Source organism: Notolepis coatsorum (assembly GCF_963971535.1).
Source record: "Notolepis coatsorum genome assembly, chromosome: 17".
Taxonomy (NCBI): Eukaryota; Metazoa; Chordata; class Actinopteri; order Aulopiformes; family Paralepididae; genus Notolepis; species Notolepis coatsorum.
The window spans coordinates 53959191-53979255 of NC_140181.1; the positions used below are offsets into that span (position 1 = coordinate 53959191).

The 20065-nt window shown below is 43.6% G+C and overlaps 1 protein-coding gene across 1 annotated transcript in view; it reads left to right on the forward strand.

The window, feature by feature from the left end:
- The window catches only part of mylk2 (myosin light chain kinase 2), a gene marked incomplete at its 5' end in the record, with an annotated part of 119038 nt that overhangs the window by 58413 nt on the left and 40560 nt on the right, over positions 1–20065 (forward strand). Inside the window, one exon of the mRNA XM_084333457.1 lies at positions 14979–15084. Within this exon, the coding sequence (XP_084189583.1) occupies positions 14979–15084 (106 nt within the window). The remainder of the gene's footprint in view (positions 1–14978; positions 15085–20065) is intronic.

Below are 20065 nucleotides of genomic sequence, written 5' to 3' on the forward strand. Positions count from 1 at the left end.
CCTCTTTTTCAACCTCTTTTTGCTGCTGTCGCCTGGCTTGTGGTTACGAATCATTACATTCATCTCTTCGCATATGTCGAGATCAAAAGTACCTCCGGAAGGCCATTTGTGTCCCCGGCCTTTGTCGCCTCTGCCAACGGACACCAACCTTGAGAATTAGGTTCTTTATCAGCGGGTTCCGGTCTAACAGTATGTCCTCTGCTGTATGCATCGTTGTTTAGTGTGTATATGTGTTTATTGTGTTGTGTGTGTGTGTGTGTGGTTGTACTTCAGCTACTACTACTCTACAACTACCACTCCAGGACACAGTTAACCTAGATCTACTACTCTACAACTACCACTCCAGGACACAGTTAACCTAGATCTACTACTCTACAACTACCACTCCAGGACACAGTTAACCTAGATCTACTACTCTACAACTACCACTCCAGGACACAGTTAACCTAGATCTACTACTCTACGACTACCACTCCAGGACACAGTTAACCTAGATCTACTACTCTATAACTACCCAGACACAGTTAACCTAGATCTACTACTCTACAACTACCACTCCAGGACACAGTTAACCTAGATCTACCACTACCCCAGGACACAGTTAACCTAGATCTACCACTACTCTACCAGGACACAGTTAACCTAGATCTACAACTACAACGCTACTACAACTCGGTGTGTGTGTATGTGTGTGACTGTGTGTGTGTGTGTGTGTGTGTGTGTATGTCGGTGTGTGTGTCTGTGTGTGTGTGTGTGTGTATGTGTGTATGTCGGTGTGTGTGTGTGTTTGTGTGTGATTGTGTGTGTGTGTGTGTGTGACTGTGTGTGTGTGACTGTGTGTGTGTGCGTCACAACCCGCTGTCTACCGGGACACAGGAATGTGTGTGTGTTTGTGTGTGTGTCAGTGTGTGTGTGTCTGTGTGTGTGTGTGTGTGTGTGTCTTTGCTGTGTGTGTGTGTGTGTGTGACTGTGTGTGTGTGTGTGTGTGTGTGACTGTGTGTGTGTGTGTGTGACTGTGTGTGTGTGCGTCACAACCCGCTGTCTACCGGGACACAGGAATGTGTGTGTGTGTGTGTGTGTCGGTGGTGTGTGTGTGTGTGTGTGTGTGTGTGTGTGTCTGTGTGTGGTGACTGTGTGTGTGTGTGTGTCTGTGTGTGTGTGTGTGTGTGTGTGTGTGTGTGTGTCTGTGTGTGTGTGTGTCTGTGTGTGTGTGTGTGTGACTGTGTGTGTGTGTGTGTGTGTGTGGTGTGTGTGTGTGTGTGTGTGTCTGTGTGTGGTGACTGTGTGTGTGTGTGTGTCTGTGTGTGTGTGTGTGTGTGTGTGTGTGTGTGTCTGTGTGTGTGTGTGTGTGACTGTGTGTGTGTGCGTGTGTGTGACTGTGTGTGTGTGTGTGTGGTTGTGTGTGTGTGTGTGTGTGTGACTGTGTGTGTGTGTGTGTGTGTGTGTGTGTGTGTGTGTGTGTGTGACTGACTGTGTGTGTGTGTGTGTGTGTATGTATGTATGTCTACCACCAGGGGTCAGCAAACCCAAGAGAGAAAGAGAGAGAGAGAGAGAGAGAGAGAGAGAGAGAGAGAGAGAGAGAGAGAGAGAGAGAGAGAGAGAGAGAGAGAGAGAGAGAGAGAGAGAGAGAGAGAGAGAGAGAGAGAGAGAGAGAGAGAGAGAGAGAGAGAGAGAGAGAGAGAGAGAGAGAGAGAGAGAGAGAGAGAGAGAGAGAGAGAGAGAGAGAGAGAGAGAGAGAGAGAGAGAGAGAGAGAGAGAGAGAGATGGCTGTGAATGAATTGAAGGAGAAGGGAAGAAGGCTTTTTATGCCATCAAAAGGAAAATTCCAATTGACATCCCAATTAGGACCTGCTCAAAATTCTAAATTCCGTAATAAATCCAATAATATTATATGGCAGTGAAGTGTGGGGTCCATTAACTAACCAAGATTTCCCAAAATGGGAAAAACACCCATTAGAAGAATTGTGCAAAAACCTACTTAAGGTCCACAGACACACTGCCAATAATGCATGCAGGGCAGAACTCGGCCAATACCCCCTAATCATTCAAATTCAAAAGCGAGCCATAAAATTTTACAACACCTCCAATCAAGTGACCCCCACTCCTACCACTACAAAGCCCTTCAGAGCCAAGAGATGAACCCAGATAAGAGTCCCTCTGCCAGCTAGTCAGAAATCTCTGCCCACAAATGCCTCAGGACAGATACCAAAAAATCTGGCCCAACCAATAACCTCAAAACAAAAAGAAAACTATATAGAATATTGGAACAAATCAACCAAATCTCAAAGTAAATTAGAATTCTATTTGACCCTAAACAGAGAGTACACGGTGGCAGAATACCTGACCACTGTGAATGATATAAAATTAAGAAAGACATTGACACGGTATAGACTGAGTGGACATAGTCTAGCCATAGAAACAGGCCGTCACAGGCAGAACTGGCTGCCCAGAGAGGCCAGGCTGTGTTCACTTTGTCATCAGGGGGATGTTGAGACAGAACCTCACTTCCTACTATACTGTGAGAAATACAAGGATCTAAGAGAAGTTTTCTTTTATAAAATAAATAAAATTGATCCACAGTTTATCCATCTCCCTGATAATCAAAAGCTGTTATATATATGTGGGGAGAAAAGTCAGTGTACAGTATTAGCTGCAATATATGTAGATGGTTGTCATACAATAAGAGAACAAGCCCTGTAAATACATGTATCTGGGTGGCTACATCTGTAAAATGACTACCCGATTGAATGATTATTTTGTAATTTAATATGTTTCTGTTGATTGTTTTACTTATTGCTAATATTATGGTATGTTTTATTGCTTAATAATATATATGTTATTGTTTGTATATTGGACTTGATTTGGCAATAAGTATGTTGATATTTCATGCCAATAAAGCCTATTTGAATTGAATTGAATTGAATTGAGAGAGAGAGAGAGAGAGAGAGAGAGAGGGAGAGAGAGAGAGAGAGAGAGAGAGAGAGAGAGCTATCTCTCTTGGCTGAACGCCCAGACCTGCTGGCTCTACGCCCAGAATGAGTTATCTTCTACAGATGTGCGAAAGAAAGAGAGAGAGAGAGAGAGAGAGAGAGAGAGAGAGAGAGAGAGAGAGAGAGCTATCTCTCTTGGCTCAACGCCCAGACCTGCTGGCTCTACGCCCAGAATGAGTTATCTTCTACAGATGTGCGAAAGAAAGAGAGAGAGAGAGAGAGTCGGGGAGAGGTTTGAAGAGATGGAGAAAAATTTGACCAGAGGTCGAAAACATGCAATTAAAATTGATTAGTGGCGCACTCATAGCTTGTTAAAAGAGGAATCGCCCCAGTGTAAACACCTCACCAGTCGTGTTCGTTTTAGCCGTCCATCCAGACCTCGTCAACACAGTCAGCTCAACTTTTTCCTCCCGCAGAAACTCTGACGGATATTTATTATAACAAGCCCAACGCTTACCTTTTTGTCGACAACCGGCAGAATTTCTACGGGAGAGGTCCGGAGCTGGCCGTGTGAGGGGGCCCGGCAGGGCGGTCTACAGGTCAAGGGTCACCAAATGTTGTGGCTGAAGGTTGTTTAAAGTGCAACCTCCACGTTGTATTTTTGTTCAATAAACAATGTGGACTAGGCCAACAGTGACTTTCATGAAGAATTGTAAAAAAAAGTATTGAAATTGACCCAGTTTTAGCGTTTTTATCAAAACATTTTGTCTGCCCAACACAATCAACATGCACTTGCATATTTTAATCAATGGTTTATAACGTGCACGTGTAATGTCGTCACAACAGGTATTGGTCACCAGGGGTATCACCAGGGGGCGCTGAGAGTCACACAGCTAGTGGCAGGCAGAGAGCCTTGCTACCATAGATATATGCTTGCTACTACTAGCCGAATGGAAATGTATCTGTTTCACCTCACTATTGCTCCGTGATTATAGCCATCCATCCATCCATCTCTAAAGCTAACCACGTTACCATATTTGTAATAATGTAAATCATTGTGTCGTTGTACACATTGTGTTTATAACGTTAGTAGATAACATAGCTTAGCTTGGTAGCTATTGTGCTAACAACATATCCCGACATCCGGCTCGCTGGCCGGCATGAACGGCCGACCCAAAATGGTTCTCTCCTCTCTGTACACCCCGACCCGACCCCACGGGTGCCCTGCCGGGGGGCCCATGGACGCGACGGCGGCGGCAGCCGCAGGGCGCCCGAGCCCGCAAAGGCTAGTGTTACACGATAGCTATGAGCTAACTAGCGCTGCGGGCTCCGGCGCCCTGCGGCCGCCGCTGTTGTCGAGTCCACAAGCTTCACTCGGTGCATCAGTCACGAAAGGGGCTATGATGAGCTTGGCAAGCCAGAGTAAAACACAGTTTTCAATCAATCAATAACAACATTAACCAGACTCTCGTTGTGTCTATTATGCTAACGCTAACGTTACCTCATTGTGTCTATTCTACACAGATAGCCTCTCGTGTCTATCTGCTAACGTTAGCATTAGGCTAACTAACGTTACGTCCCTAACCCCCAACAACAAGCGTAACTAATCAGCGATCTTTTTGTCAGACTAAACTCTCCGCTCGGTGGCAAATTGTGTTGATGTCGGTTTTGTTTCATCAATAAATGAGGCAGAATACACAGTGACTGTATCCTTTTTTATTGCACTCGTTTCTTGCTGCAAACACACAAAAGATATCCTACGCGAGACATTAAAGATGGCGGCGCGGACATTCTGTTTTCGTTCAGACTCCCCAAACAGTGACGTCACGCGTCTCTCTTCTGACCAATCAGTGGTCTGCAGTTTTTCACGTGTCATTTCTGGAGCTCTCATGCTGATCACCAGCAGCCCCGCCTCCCCACACGGAGACAAACTGAGTACTTTATTTTAGTGGAAAAGCAACATTAGATTCGGCTCATTAATATGCAAGCCACACCTGTTGTGACGTCGGCGTTTTGATAAGCTTTTTTGATTCGCGCGTGCATGTTATTCGTGCGTGGACCTTTTTAACTCTTTCAGAGTGGCATTTCCGGTGTCAAATGGAAATAAATAAATAATGAAATTATATACCAATGATGTAAACTACCCATAATTGATCAGTAGGGTTTAACCTAGAGGTTGGCCTTTAACACAGCAGGAGACGATATTTCCAATTGTAACAAGTAGGTAATTTATTTAAGAAAAGAAGTTCTTAACAGCAGAAGCTATGGTTCGAGCAGAGGATCACCACAGCTTGAACAAAAAACACTCTAACTCTCAATCCCTCTGCTTGTCCCCTAAATCCCCTCTCAGTCCTGCCCCCCCATGACAGATATGATGACGTATCATATCATGTCAGATCTGACATGACGTACATTAAGATGATACGTAGATTTAACATCGGAGAGAGATAAGAACATTAAGAACATGAAGAGAGATAAACAAGATATGATGTACACACACGATATGATGTAAAACATTTAAGAACATTGAAGAGAGAGTGAGATGTGTGTGTGTGTGTGTGTGTGTGTGTGTGTATGTGTGTGTGTGTCTGTGTGTGTGTGCGTCTGCGTACAGACGTATGTGTATTGTATGTGTGTATTGTGTCACAGGGAATGTGTGTGTGTGTGTGTGTGTCGGTGTGTATGTCTGTGCGACTGTGTGTGTCTGTGTGTGTGTGTGTGTGTCTGTGTGACTGTGTGTGTCTGTGTGTCTGTGTGTGTGTGCTGTGTCTGTGTGTGTGTGCTGTGTATGTGTGTGTCCGTGTGTCTGTGTGTGTGTGCTGTGTCTGTGTGTGTGTGCTGTGTATGTGTGTGTCCGTGTGTCTGTGTGTGTGTGCTGTGCCTGTGTGTGTGTGCTGTGTATGTATGAAAGAGAGAAAAGAACAAGATATGAAAGCGATACGATGTACGAGATTACCAGCACACAACGTGCCGTACTGAAATGTCCATCTGTCCAAGTTGTTTTAAGAACGTCAGCCAGACCGTCTTTCAGCACTGCTAGTTGACCTATATTAAACTAGTCCACCCCATACACATTTTCCCCAACAATAACCTTTTTGCAGAACATCTGATGTGAGGTAAGGAATCTATGTCACCAGTCTTGGGGTAATCAGATGTATTTTTCACATATATCTCAATGTGTCCCATATGTGTGTGTGTGTGTGCGGCGTTAGCGCCAGGCAGGGCATAGATAATCAATTTTTCCGCCCCGCTTCTCTAGCGTGCATAAGTACACATATACTATCGATAATCTAGCATTTATTTGAAAACGATTCATAAATCAGCCGGAAAATGACAACGTGTAGTAATTTACAAAAACTTCAGTTTTTCAAAACGGTATAAAACGGAAATGTACCGATGAAAAAACAATCCGATTCATACATGTTGACTGCAAGCAAGTAATTGATAAGCGACGGGCGTATTAGACACATAACCATAATATAGAAATAGCTCCGCGAAAATCATGAAATATTGGAAAATCAGTCCAAAAAGGCTGGCATTCAAGCGATAAATCGTGCGCCCCCTGCTGGCACTCAAAGTGTTAATATGTGTACTGTACTTACTGTACGTATAGGGCAGAGCATATATATAGTATCTACTAAATCCTAATTAAACAAGTAATTAGAATAATATAAGCCTACTGTTCATTCATTGGACACGTAGGCTATGTATTCCAATATTTGTTTTATTGATTAATGATATATTTGAAAGAATGCAGGTTATAGCTATATAAAACAAATGTCTGTCCCACAATCAATGGAATATATTGCATGTTGGCTATAACCTGCATTTTTTCAAATGTATAATTAATCAATAAAACAGATATTTAACAAATAATGAATACAAATGCCACAGAAGGCATTAAATAATTACTATTTTCAATCATTTCACAACAATTGCATAATTATGTCTGAATATCTGAGTAATTAAGTAGTTATACATTTGTCCAAAATAGCTGGTTCAGATATGGTTAATCCAGCTGCCCTGTGATCAGATGAATCCATATTATTTATTTTTCCGACATCAAATGCGTAATTTTTTATCGTACAAATATTGTCATGTTTATTTTAATTATGATTAATTAATTAATTAATTCCAAGGAGGCCTGTAGGGTTGACATGAAGGAATCACTATGATTCCTCCCAAATAAAGCCCTTAAGAACACGGAGCACACCAGTCTGTCAAGTTAAGTGTGCTCCTCAGCACTCCTAAATCCTGCTCTCAGCCACGGCCGAATCCAAGTTTAGGGACGGTTGGGGAATTCCACAACCGGCCCTAAGATGTCTCAAATGGCCCTGAGAGCAAATTTGAGAATGGAGAATGAGACCCATTGGAGAATGAGACCCATTCACCTGACATGACCTGACTTAAAAACATGACCTGGCTTAAAAACACCACCTGGTTTAAAACACCAACTGACTTAAAAACATGACCTGGCTTAAAAACACCACCTGGCTTAAAAACACCACCTGATTTAAAAACACCACCTGGTTTAAAAACATTATCTGGCTTAAAAACACCACCTGGCTAAAAGTCGATTATCTTGTTTTCATAATTGTTGGAAAACCAAAAATAAAAGGACATTATGGTTGTGGTTTTGACTCTTCTCTCAAACAGAGAAATCAAAAGAAATCAGTACATTACAGAAGGAATTTCTTGTATGAGTGACAGTCTTTATGGTGGTTGTATTCCGTTGGATGTCCTTTTCTTGTCACAGCAGCTCACAAATCTTGCTGCTGTGTTTGCACATTGTTGTAATTCTCCCAGTAGGTATGGGAGTTTGGAGTTATTTTCCATGTTTTCAAAGTCTCTTTGGGTGTTTGCAATTTGTGGGAAGTATATGTCTCTGATGTGATGTCTTGGTATAGTGGGCAGGTTGTTAAAAAGTGTAGTTCGAATTCAAAACCAAATTCACAACAATACTTAACAACATGGCACCCCTAAGAACCACCAGGGTTAAAAATCACGCTGAGCCATGGATGCACCCTGATATACTGACAGCTATGAAAACCAGAGACAAATAATGCTCGGAACTTCATAAAAGTCAGACAAAGCTTACCAAAAGCTCAAATAGTGAACTCCAAGCCCACGTGGTTGAACAAAATATTCAAAGAAACAGACTAATAAATGATGTAAACACCATGATCAAAACTGCAAAAACAAACCCTGTGAACGTTGGAAATTACTCAACAACCAACTAGGCTGCAGCAAAAAACTAAAAACCAGATTTATAAACATAAATATAAAGACAGAAAACACACATTACAGACAAACTGGATGTGGCCAAATACCTAAACATATTCTTTACAAACATAGCCACAACACTGGTTAATAAACTACCCTCCCACTCAGGGCATTATGGGGTAGAACACATATAATAGTAGCATACAAAAACCTAGGGGTCCGCAAAGACGACTTCAAACTGGAAATGGTAACAACAGATGAGGTACTCAAAAAACTGAGTGCCCTCCAACCTAACAAGGCCACTGGCCATGACAACATCCCCTCCAAATTCCTCAGAGACTCAGCAGCCGCCATCACCGCAGTCATCACACACATAATAAATCTCTCCATAAAACAGGGACACGTCCCCAAGGACTTCAAAATTGCGAGAGTGACCCCCCTACACAAAAAGGGCAGCAAATTAGACCCAGGCAACTACCGCCCGGTTTCTATTCTTACCTCCATCTCCAAAGTCATGGAAAAAATGTTCTACGAACAGGTCAAAAAGTACCTAGCAGAAAAAAATCTAATCTACGAATTCCAATCTGGCTTCAGAACATCCCACTCCACTGACGCATACCTTCTCTATTTGAACGACCACATCAAACAAGAAGTGGACACGGGCAAATACTGCGCCATGGTCATGCTGGACCTACAAAAGGCCTTCGACACTGTCAATCACTCCATTCTGATTGACAAGCTAAAAGCAATTGGTTTTGATAGTCTATCAGTGAGCTGGATGCAATCCTACCTGGAGGGGAGAGAACAGATGGTGGAGGTAAACGGTACTCTATCCCCCCCCTCTCACAGTGAGCTGTGGTGTTCCACAAGGAAGCATACTAGCATACTGTTCCTAATTTATGCAAATGACATGTCGTCAGCTTGTGACTGCAACTTGTTCTTGTTCGCGGACGACTCAGCCCTGCTGGTCTCTGACAAGAACAAGTTACAGGTTGAAAAAACCCTCATCTCAGAACTCGGCAGAATCTGCACCTGGCTCGCTGATAACAAACTCATTACACCTGGGTAAAACAGAGTCCATTCTCTTCGGATGAAATAATAAACTCAGCAAGACCGACGGCTTCTCAGTTACAGTGGGTGAGAATATTGTCACAAGGAAAGATGAAATTACATACCTGGGTTCCATCCTAGAGGCAAATCTTTCCTGTGACAAAATGGCATCCAATGTAATAAAAAAACTCAACCAACGAACTAGATTCTTATACCGGATCTCCTCTCTGGTAAACAAGAATACCCTGAACTGACTCTGGCAGGAGCACTCATTCACGACTATGCTTGCACCTCATGGTACCAAAGCACCTCAAAGGCGATTACAAACATCACAAAACAAACTGGTCAGACTGCTACTTGACCTTACTCTTAGAACCCACCTCACCCTGCCCACTTTGACTACCTAGGATGGCTTAGAGTAGACAGAGTACAGCAACTTGCAATGGGCCTGGTCTACAAGATACACTACACCACACAGGTACCCATGTACATGTCGAAATACTTCCCAAAGGTCAGTGAATACCACGCCCACAACACCAGAGGGAGTTCCACAAATCATGTGAAACCCAGATTCGGCACAAACAAGGGACTAAACACATTTCGCAATTATGCCACAACAATGTGGAACGCCCTACCCACAGCCGTAAAAAGATGTGAATCCAGATGTGTCCAAACCCCCCCCACCCCCTCCTAATAGACAGTCTCCTCCCCACCGTATGTATATATTTTCTCCCCACCGTATGTATCTTTGTTTCTCCCACCCACCCACCCCCTCCACCCCCACCCCCTCCAATCAATCAATCAATCAATCTCCTAATGTACAGTCTCCTCCCCATCATATGTATATATTCTCTGTTAGGATCTATGGTAACAGTACTGTATATTTGCATATCGTATATGTCACAAATGTAACAGTACTATATACCTGTATGCAGGGCCGTCTGGGAGAAATGCGAGGCCCTGTGCGAGATTTAAACGCGACCCCCCCCCCCCCCCCCCCCCCTAAAAGGAAAAAAAAATAAAAAAAAAATAAAAAAAAAAATTCATACAGTCAACATATTCTTAAATAATAGCGCTGCCCGAGGCTGGGCATGATACAGTCAACATATAGCAAGAGAGAGAGCGAGAGAGAGCTCCCGTTCTACAGTCATTATACAGTGTTATCGCTGCACAGACCCGGCAATGCCCCTGACCCTCCACCAGAGCAAGGCCAGAGAGAGAGAGATAGAGAGAGAGCATGTCTGTTTGTGTGTGTGTGTTAGAGAGAGAGCATGTATATGTGTGTTAGAAAGAGAGAGAAATATATAGAGAGAGAGCATGTCATTTTGTGTGTTAGAGAGAGATATAGAGCATGTCTGTGTGTTAGAAAGAGAGAGAGAGAGAGAGAGAGAGAGAGAGAGAGACAGAGAGAGCATGTGTGTTCAGTCCATCTGCCGAATGACCGTCCTCTTCGTTTTGGCTGGCATAACTAAGCATAACCTCCAAAGCTGCACGCGCGAAATAGTCAAACGCAGCTGACGCATGCCGGCGTACACATGATGTAACCCCTCCCTTCTTGAAACCAATAGTATGTCTGCTGCAGAGCCCCAGAGCTCCAATAGAGAATAGTGCAGAGCCGCAGAGCCAGGAACATTCTACAAACATGTCTAATGTGAAATATATAAGCATATAAGCAAAACTAGATTTTAGGTCTGTGATGAAAAAGGGCCTCGCGGGAAGGGGGGCCCTCACAATTTTTTTTTTTTTTTTAGTATATGTGTACTTATGCACCATATAGAAGCGGGCTGAAAAATCTATTATCTTATTTCCTGATCGCACACACACACAGACACACACATACACACATATGGCACACGCTGATATATAGGTGAAAATAGGTCTGATTATCCCAAGACTGGTAAAATAGATTCCTTACCTCAGATCAGATGTTCTCCAAAAAGATTATTCCAATTCCTGATTGCCATTCCAAATATCGATCGCGTTTATTGATACAACGCTGGGTACTGGAAACACACATTCTCCGCTGTTCTGGTGGTAGGTGATTACTTGAATCGTCTCCGGTTACTTGTCTGACAAGTAAAATGTGGAAGCAGGACTTTTTTTTCTCCATGCGCTTCATTTAATCCAATCCAAAGGGGTGCAGTACCATCCGGAGAGACGATAGGGGGCGGTATTTTCCCTGTTAGAGTTCAGACAGATCACCACTGGTAACATGAGGCTAGATTGATGAAACATTTATGGAAATCGATTAAAAAAAAAGAGATCTCTCATCATTGGCACTCAACGGTTGGCAAGAACTAACGAGAAATCTCATCGTTGGCACTCAAAGTGTTAACAATTGTGTGTATTGAGCCGTACTGTATTGTACCCATTCTGCAATCTGTTAAATAAAGTTTTCATTCATTCATTCATTCATTCGGTTTCCACCTCTTCTTAATGCCCATGGGGACATTAACGTGTGTTGTCAGGCCTTACAAATACATTTTATTTGATTTTATTTGATTCTTGTGTGCAGTGGGTGCATAGTCTGTCTTCTCTTGTGAGCCAGGTCTGCCTATGGCGGCCTTTCTCGATGGCTAGGCTGTGCTCGCTGAGTCAGTCACAGTGCTCAGGTATTCTGCCACTGTGTACTCTCTGTTTAGGGCCAAATAGCATTTCAATTTGCTCTGGTTTTGGGTTGATTCTTTCCACTGTGTCAGATAGTTTTCTTTTTGTTTTCTTATCATTTGGTTTAGTCCAGTGTGGTTTCTGTCTGGTGGCTCTGCTTGTGTTTGTGAGCAGAGTCCCAGAACCATCTGGCTGAGTCGGCATCTCTCAAGGGTCTCTCTGTAGGTGAGGGCTTTGTTATGGAGTGTGTCTGGGTCACTTTCTTTTAGGTGATTGTATAATTTAAATGCTCTTTTTTGGATTTTGATGATTAGTGGGTATCTTCCTAGTTCTGCTCTGCATGCATTATTTTATTTGGTGTTTTCCGTTGGGTGCGGAGAATGGATTTGCAAAATTCTGCATGCAGTCTCAATTGGGTGGTTGTCCCATTTAGTGAAGTCTTGGTTTGCAAGTGGGCCCCAGACTTCGCAACCAATGGGTTCTATGACGGAGTCTAATATTTTGAGCCAGATTTTGATTGGAATGTCTAGTTTGATGTTCCTTTTGATGGCATAAAAAGCCCTTCTTGCTTTGTCTCTTAGGTCGTTCACAGCTTGGTTGAAGTTCCCTGTAGCACTGATGTTTAGGCCAAGATAGGTGTAGTTTTGTGTGTGTTCTAGGGCAATTGTGTCTAGGAGGAATTTGTGTTTCTGTTGTTGTAGGCTGGGCCTTTTTTGGAATATCATAACTTTAGTTTTGGTTAGATTTACTGTCGGGGCCCATGTCTGGGAGAATTTGTGGAGAAGATCAAGGTGCTGCTGTAGCCCTTCTTTTGTTGGGGACAGCAGCACCAGGTCATCTGCAAACAGTAGGCATTTGACTTCTGTGTTTGCTAGGGGGATGCCAGGTGCTGCAGTTTGTTCCAAAGTTTTTGCCAGTTCATTGATATATATGTTGAAGAGGGTTGGACTCAAACTGCACCCCTGTCTAACCCCACGCCTTTGAGGAAAGAAGTCTGTGTTTTCCCTCAATCCTCACAGCACATGTGTTGTTGGTGTACATTGACTTTATGAGGTCGTAGGTTTTCCCTCCAATGCCACTTTCTAACAGTTTGTACAACAGCCTCGTGCCATGTTATGAGTCCTTGGTTCCAAATATTGGGGAAGATCCCGGAGCTAAGGACAATGTTAAGGAGTTTTAGTATAGCCAATTGGAATTTGGAGTCTGTGAATTTTATCATTTCATTTAGGATACCATCCGCTCTGCAGGCTTTCTTGGTTTTAAGTGATTTTATTTTGTCCTGTAGTTCTTGTAGTGTAATTGGGGAGTCTAGCGGGTTCTGGTAGTCTTTTATGGTTGACTCTAGGCTTTGTAGTTTATCTTGTATGTGTTTTTGCTGTTCATTATTTTGTATTGAGCTAAAGAGATTGGAGAAGTGGTTTACCCATACTTCTCCATTTTGGATGGGTAGCTCCTCGTGGTGTTGTTTGTTTAGTTTGTTCCTTCCCAGAAGTTGTTTTTATGGATTCCTCTATATCCTGTAGCTGGTTTCTAACGTGTTGGTCCCTTTTTTCCTGACACTGTTTTTGTAGTGTTTCAGTGTTTCACTGTATTGGAGACGTGTGTTCTGGTTGTCTGGGTCTCTGTGTTTTTGGTTTGATAGGTTCCTTAATTTCTTCCTGAGATTTTTCCCATCATTATCATACCATTTGTCATGCATATTTTTACTTTTATTTTTCCTCGCTTTCCTATTTGAGGCCTTTAGGTTGGATAAGGAGGCTGTAAGGTCGAATATGTGATTGAGGTTTTCTACCGCCCCGTTTACACTTTTGCTGTTGTGTTGGAAGTTTTTTTTCCAGGAATTGGTCTAACCTCTTAACCTGCGCCCCCAAAATTTGGATTGGACCTTTTGTAGCTTGGTAGCAGTTTGGAATGCACCTATACTACTGTCTTTCCATTTGTAGTGTTTTTTAATAGTGTGTAGTTTGTTTGGTTTTGATATTTCCTGGTTGGGTGTTGCTCTGTTCAGATAGACAGTGGTTTTGCTGTGGTCTGTAGCGGGCTGTGAACGCTCTGAGAGACTAGGCTGAGGTCAGTGATAAAGTAATCTACTGTACTGTTACCCAGAGATGAGCTGTATGTGTACCTACCATAAGAGTCCCCTCGGAGCCTAACGTTGACTATGTACAGTCCCAGCGAGCGACAGAGCTGTATAAGTTGTGATCCATGTTTATAGTTGTCATGTCATAGTTTTTTCTGGGGGGGGGGGGCGGGCTATTTGGGAGGAGATGTTTCAACCTCCTGGTACTGTAGGTGTTTGTCTCCCTGTGTGCTGAGAGTGTCAGGTTCTCGTCCTGTCCTGGCCTTGAGGTCCCCACAGACTACAATGTGACCACAAGCCTGGAACTGGTTGATTTCGTCTTGTAGGATTTGGAACATGTCCTCCTTATAGTATGGGGATTCGATTGGGGGAATGTAAGTGGCACACAGGAAGATATCTTTCTCGGTTGATGTAAGTTCCTTATTTATTTTTAACCAGATGAAAAAAGCTCCAGTTTTGATTAGCTTAATGGGTTAGTTCTGATTTGTACCATATTAACATACCTCCAGAGTCTCTCACCTGTTTGACCCCTGTTAGCTTGGTGGATGGTACCAGCAGCTCTCTGTAGTTTGCAGGGCAGCCAGTAGGACTATTTCCTCTGTGCCATGTCTCTTGTAGGACCATGATCTCTGTGTTTGACATTTCTGTGATAACGTCTGGGTTTCTGCTCTTTGTTCCAAGGGCAGTCGACCTCAGACCTTGTATATTCCAGCTTGAAATGGTGAAAGATTTATATTCCATTATTACTGTGTTGTATTCCAGTGGTTTATATTTATATTCTCTCTCTCTGCCTCTGCCCCTCTCTCTACTCCTATCTCTCGCTCTCTCTCTCCTTAACCCCACCTCTCTCTACCCCATCTCTCTCTCCTTAACCCCACCCCTCTCTACCCCTATCTCTCCCTCTCTCTCCTTAACCCCACCTATCTCTACCCCCCTCTCTCTATACCTCTACCCCTATCTATCTCTCTCTCCTGCCTGAACCCCTCCTCTTTACCCCTCTCCTTAACCCCACCTCTCTCTCACTCTCACTCTCACTCTCACTCTCACTCTCACTCTCTCTCCCTCCTTAACCCTACCTCCATCATAAGATGATGCGCCGCCCCAGCCGGCTCCATTTGTCCATCTGTGTGTGTCTCTGAGCTCCAGCCCTGCCTCAGACAAGTTCCTCATCCACACTAGAGAGGTCCTGGGAGGGTGAGCTGCTGTCCTCCTGTCCTAGCACTGGATGTACTTGTTGTGAATGTTTTGCTACTGATTCATATTTTCTGTTACTTACATTTTGGTTCTAAAATGACTCAAACTTATTCTAAAATGACATATTTATACACAGGGTTAAATTGTCGTTAAAGTGATGGTTGTGATTTTTGGAACCCTAGCCCTATTTGCTACTTACTAATAATGATGTTGATCATTAGAGTCATTTCTGAGCACAGTCCACGCTGTTCCACATACTAGCACCAGATAGTCAGCCCCAAACCAATGAAAAGTCAATGGGGTCAAGCTCCTCTCTGTAGAAGCTGGCTGAGGCTCACAGAAACTTACTCCACAGTGCGCACTGACTAGGTTTCAGTTGTCTTCAGTCAGCTTGTACAGACAGGAGCTCAACCCAATTGACATGCATTGGTTTGTATCTAACTAGCCAGAGCTAGTATGAGGAACAGCATGGATTGTGCTGAGAAGGGCCTGACTACCGATCAACATCATCACTGGTAAGTAGGAAATAGGGCCAGTGATCTGAACTATCCCTTTAAGAAGTCAACCCCCATTTGTCATTTGTCATTTTCAGTCTTCCTAAAATGCATAATTTGCACCAGGGTTTTGGTTTTCAAGATCTTGGAAGTGGAGGATGTTAGCACCAAGCTAGTGAAAGTCAACGGTATGGGCATGAAACATTCTAAATAATTTTGCTAAGCAATAGGGATGCACCATATATCGGTGACCATATCGCTATCAGTCTGATGAGGAAAACTGGGTGGCTATATACAGTATATCGGCAAACATACTGTATGTCGGCTGGTGATTTTGTTATTGACTGCACCAGTCCTATGAGCAAAACTGGGCCGATCTGAACAACTGATGATTATTTCTATATCTAGCTGCCGTGGTGTGTGTGTGTGTGTGTGTGCGTGTGTGTGTGTGTGTGTGTGCGTGTGTGTGTGTGTGTGCGTGTGTGCGTGTGTGTGGGTGTGTGGGTGTGTGGGTGTGTGTGTGTGTGTGTGTGTGTGTGTGTGTGTGTGTGTGTGTGTGTGTGTGTGTGTGTGTGGGGCCATGCAGAGTTTGTTTGGATTATGTTACTTGCATGTGACAATGACGCAGAACAGGATTGTGGGCAAACATTGTTTCAGTATGTACAAAAATAGTACACAATTTGATTATCATATAAATTCATTTGATTTATATTCTACAGATCATATGGACGTAATATTGGTGCATCCCTACTAAGCAATATTCATGCTCCTTTAACTTCCACTAGCATTCTTAGCTTCATGCTAACATTATGCTACAATTTTCTACTGGTGCAGGTGCTTTTTGGATGGAACTAAATGACCCCTACGTTGTGACCAGACAGGTCTTTTTCACATGTGGGTTCCAAGTCATTCTTGCCTTGATACAAAAATCAAGGCGCTTTTATTTTTGTCTCTTTTATCTACTGTTACTGAAAACCTTGGCGGGGTCAGCCCTATAGACCACGGCAACACTTCCGGGATTCTGAAATCGGGGAGGAGATTGCGGGGGGGTGAAATGAATGAATGTGGATGAGAGCCTTGACATTAAGTGATTGCAGCTACGGCTGTGGGGGTGCTAGAGACATGATCGAATAGACTTGTATGCGCCTGAGTCTCCTGAACACGGCGCGAGACATTCCTAATCGATCAGAACTAAATTGGCAGCGAAAAAGACCGTTTTTTAAGCATCGATTCCCCATGCACATGCGCAGATTGGCCACAGAGTGTGACGCAACGCACATCCACTGGAATGTTCCATTAGAGGGGCATTAGAGGGGGTGTTGTGTTGTGAGAATGATAAGATAGAATTAAATATACAGTAAAAGGAATACAGTACAAATATACAGAAGTCTACAGTAAGTGTAATATTGCACAGTGTTGTGCATGTATAATCAGTAGCTTAGGCTACATAGTAGGCTAATGACAGCCTATTCTAGTCTAGCAGGTGCTGGTATAGATGTATATGACATATATGACATATATGAAATTTTTTGCCTAGATATACGGTATATCTAGGCAAAAAATGTCATAGATGACTGAAAATCAACATTACTAGTCTATACCAGCACCTGCTAGACTAGAATAGGCTGTCATTAGCCTACTATGTAGCCTAAGCTACTGATTATACATGCACAACACTGTGCAATATTACACTTACTGTAGACTTCTGTATATTTGTACTGTATTCATTTTACTGTATATTTAATTCTATCTTATCATTGCCGTAGCTGCAATCACTTAATGTCAAGGCTCTCATCCACATTCATTCATTTGACCCCCCCGCAATCTCCTCCCCGATTTCAATGTAACGCGGAAGTGTAGTGGTCTATGTTCCCCCATACCTATGATCCCACAGCCCAATGTTCCCACAGCCCAATGTTCCCACAGCCCAATGTTCCCACAGCCCTATGTTCCCACAGCCCAATGTTCCCACAGCCCTATGTTCCCACACCCCTATGTTCCCACAGCCAGTGGCGTTGCGCAATATGTCTGGGCTCCCCCGCAGGTCAGACCATGGGGCCCCGCCCACTCCCCTAAATCAATAATAAAGTGAGATGGGATAGACATCGTGGCCACTTAAAGCTTTTTTTCTTTTTTTTATGTTTATTTTTTCAGGCATCATTCATTGACAAAAACAAGTGGCTTTGTATTTGTTGTAACATGAAGGTATTGTAGAACGTTATAGCCATATCATAATTTGAGTTCACACAACGGAACAGTTCACATAACATAATTCTGTATAAAAGAAAAGTATAGCCTACAAAAAAAATTAAAAAAAACACATCCTGGCTACATAGTAGAGGATGCAGTCAGGAGCTGCTTTCTATTGTATAGGCCTATTATTTTATACGAGCACGTCTCCTGGCATTCTTCTGTGCAAAGTCCTGTAGAACACTCTTTAAATAATAGACTGCGCGCGCGTCTGCTCTCAATACTAGAAACGTTAATAATAATAATAATAATAATAATAATAATAATAGCTTCGAATTCTCTCGCTCTCATTTGGCAGCATGTGTCGTTTATGATACGAGGAAACATAATCTGACCATTGACGCACAAATAGCATCTGATAGTTTTACGAGAGAGTTGGGGTTTCGGACCGAGGTCCTAACCAGAATAACTACACTAACACTGGCCTCTCGCAACTCTGCTTTCCGGAGTCAGTGAGAGAAAATAGGTGATATAGATAATGGTAATTTCTTATCTACCATAGAACTTATGGCGCGTTATGTGCACAATTTAAACCATGTACTAAAAAATTTACGGATTAGATTCCAGTTCCAATGTAACCTGTAGGCTACTCGTACTGGTTATGGCGAATAAAACGTTCTATTCTTCTAACCTGTCTCGGCGGCTGTAGCGTGGCTGGGGGCCTGGCTGGGCTGTCTGTCTGCCTGGACTCGACGCGGAGCTGACCGGGGGGTTGATAGCGGTGGACGCGGCCGGCCTGGGTGGGGAGCTTACTGCAGATGCATCTTCAGTAACGTTAGAGTCAGTCTACCTTTGCTGCCTGCTGGAACAATGATGTTCTCTTTCGTAGCTTTGTCGTCTCCTGCTCGGTTTTCGCTCTAATCTTGTTTTTCTGAGCACTGCTTGGGTATTTGCGCTTCATTTTTACCGCCGCTTCCCGCTGTGTTTTGAACGCTGCCCAGCCTGCCAATGAACATTAGTTGCTGCCGGCTAGCCCTATCGCAGGTGAGCAAATAATTACAACATAGCAGGGAGGGGGGGGCCCCGCCCTCTGTGCGAGATGCATCCAGCTGCAGCCCTGCAGAACCATACTGGGCTCCTCCCACTGCCACACTGTGCCCTGTTCCCGCTCATTACGAAATCTAAGAGGATAGCCTACAGTGGGGGCGGGGCCCCCTAAGCTCCGGGGCCCCCCCGCACTGCGGGGGGTGCGGGGGCCTCCGCTACGCCACTGCCCACAGCCCTATGTTCCCACAGCCCAATGGTCCCACAGCCCTATGTTCCCACAGCCCAATGGTCCCAGAGCCCTATGTTCCCACAGCCCAATGGTCCCACAGCCCTAGGTTCCCACAGCCCAATGGTCCCACAGCCCTATGTTCCCACATCCCAATGGTCCCACAGCCCTATGTTCCCACAGCCCAATGGTCCCACAGCCCTATGTTCCCACAGCCCAATGGTCCCACAGCCCTATGTTCCCACAGCCCAATGGTCCCACAGCCCTATGGTCCCAGAGCCCTATGTTCCCACAGCCCTATGTTCCCACATTTCTAAGATTTTTTTCAAAATTAGGCCCTATGTTCCCACAGCCCAATGGTCCCACAGCCCTATGTTCCCGGACGAACCCTCTACTACCAGAGGACAATTGGATAATAGATTGGGTGTAATTGGCTACCAAATTAAGAGAAAGGGGGATACAATCTGATAAAAATTTATGAAAAAAGGAAATGTGGGAACATAAGGCCTAATCTTTTGTGAAAAAAAATCTTAGAAATGTGGGACCATTGGGCTGTGAGAACATAGGGCCTAATTTTGAGAAAAATCTTAGAAATGTGTGAACATAGGGCTGTGGGACCATTGGGCTGTGGGGACATAGGCATGCTCCCCCATTGGCTTCCAGTGTGTGTGTATCTGAAAATGTGTCTTATTAAACACCACACGAACTGAAGAAAGTCACCTTATTGACTAAAATGCCATGTTAACATCTTATGTGTCACTTGTTTTCTGAATAATTTGGTTATTGTGATATAATACAGTATCTGAGGAATAATTCATCACACTATTAAAGCACAATAGAGTAACTTTTGGGAGGGGGGGGGGTTCCGGAAAATACATTCACCTCAGATGTTGGCATGGCACTTTAGACAGATGTGGTGACGTTGGGTTTATGCAGTGCTTATAGGTGCCAAAATCATTGGAAATGTGCTTACCGTCTTCTCCAGAGTCAGACAAGAAGATGGATACCAATGTCATCTGTGTGT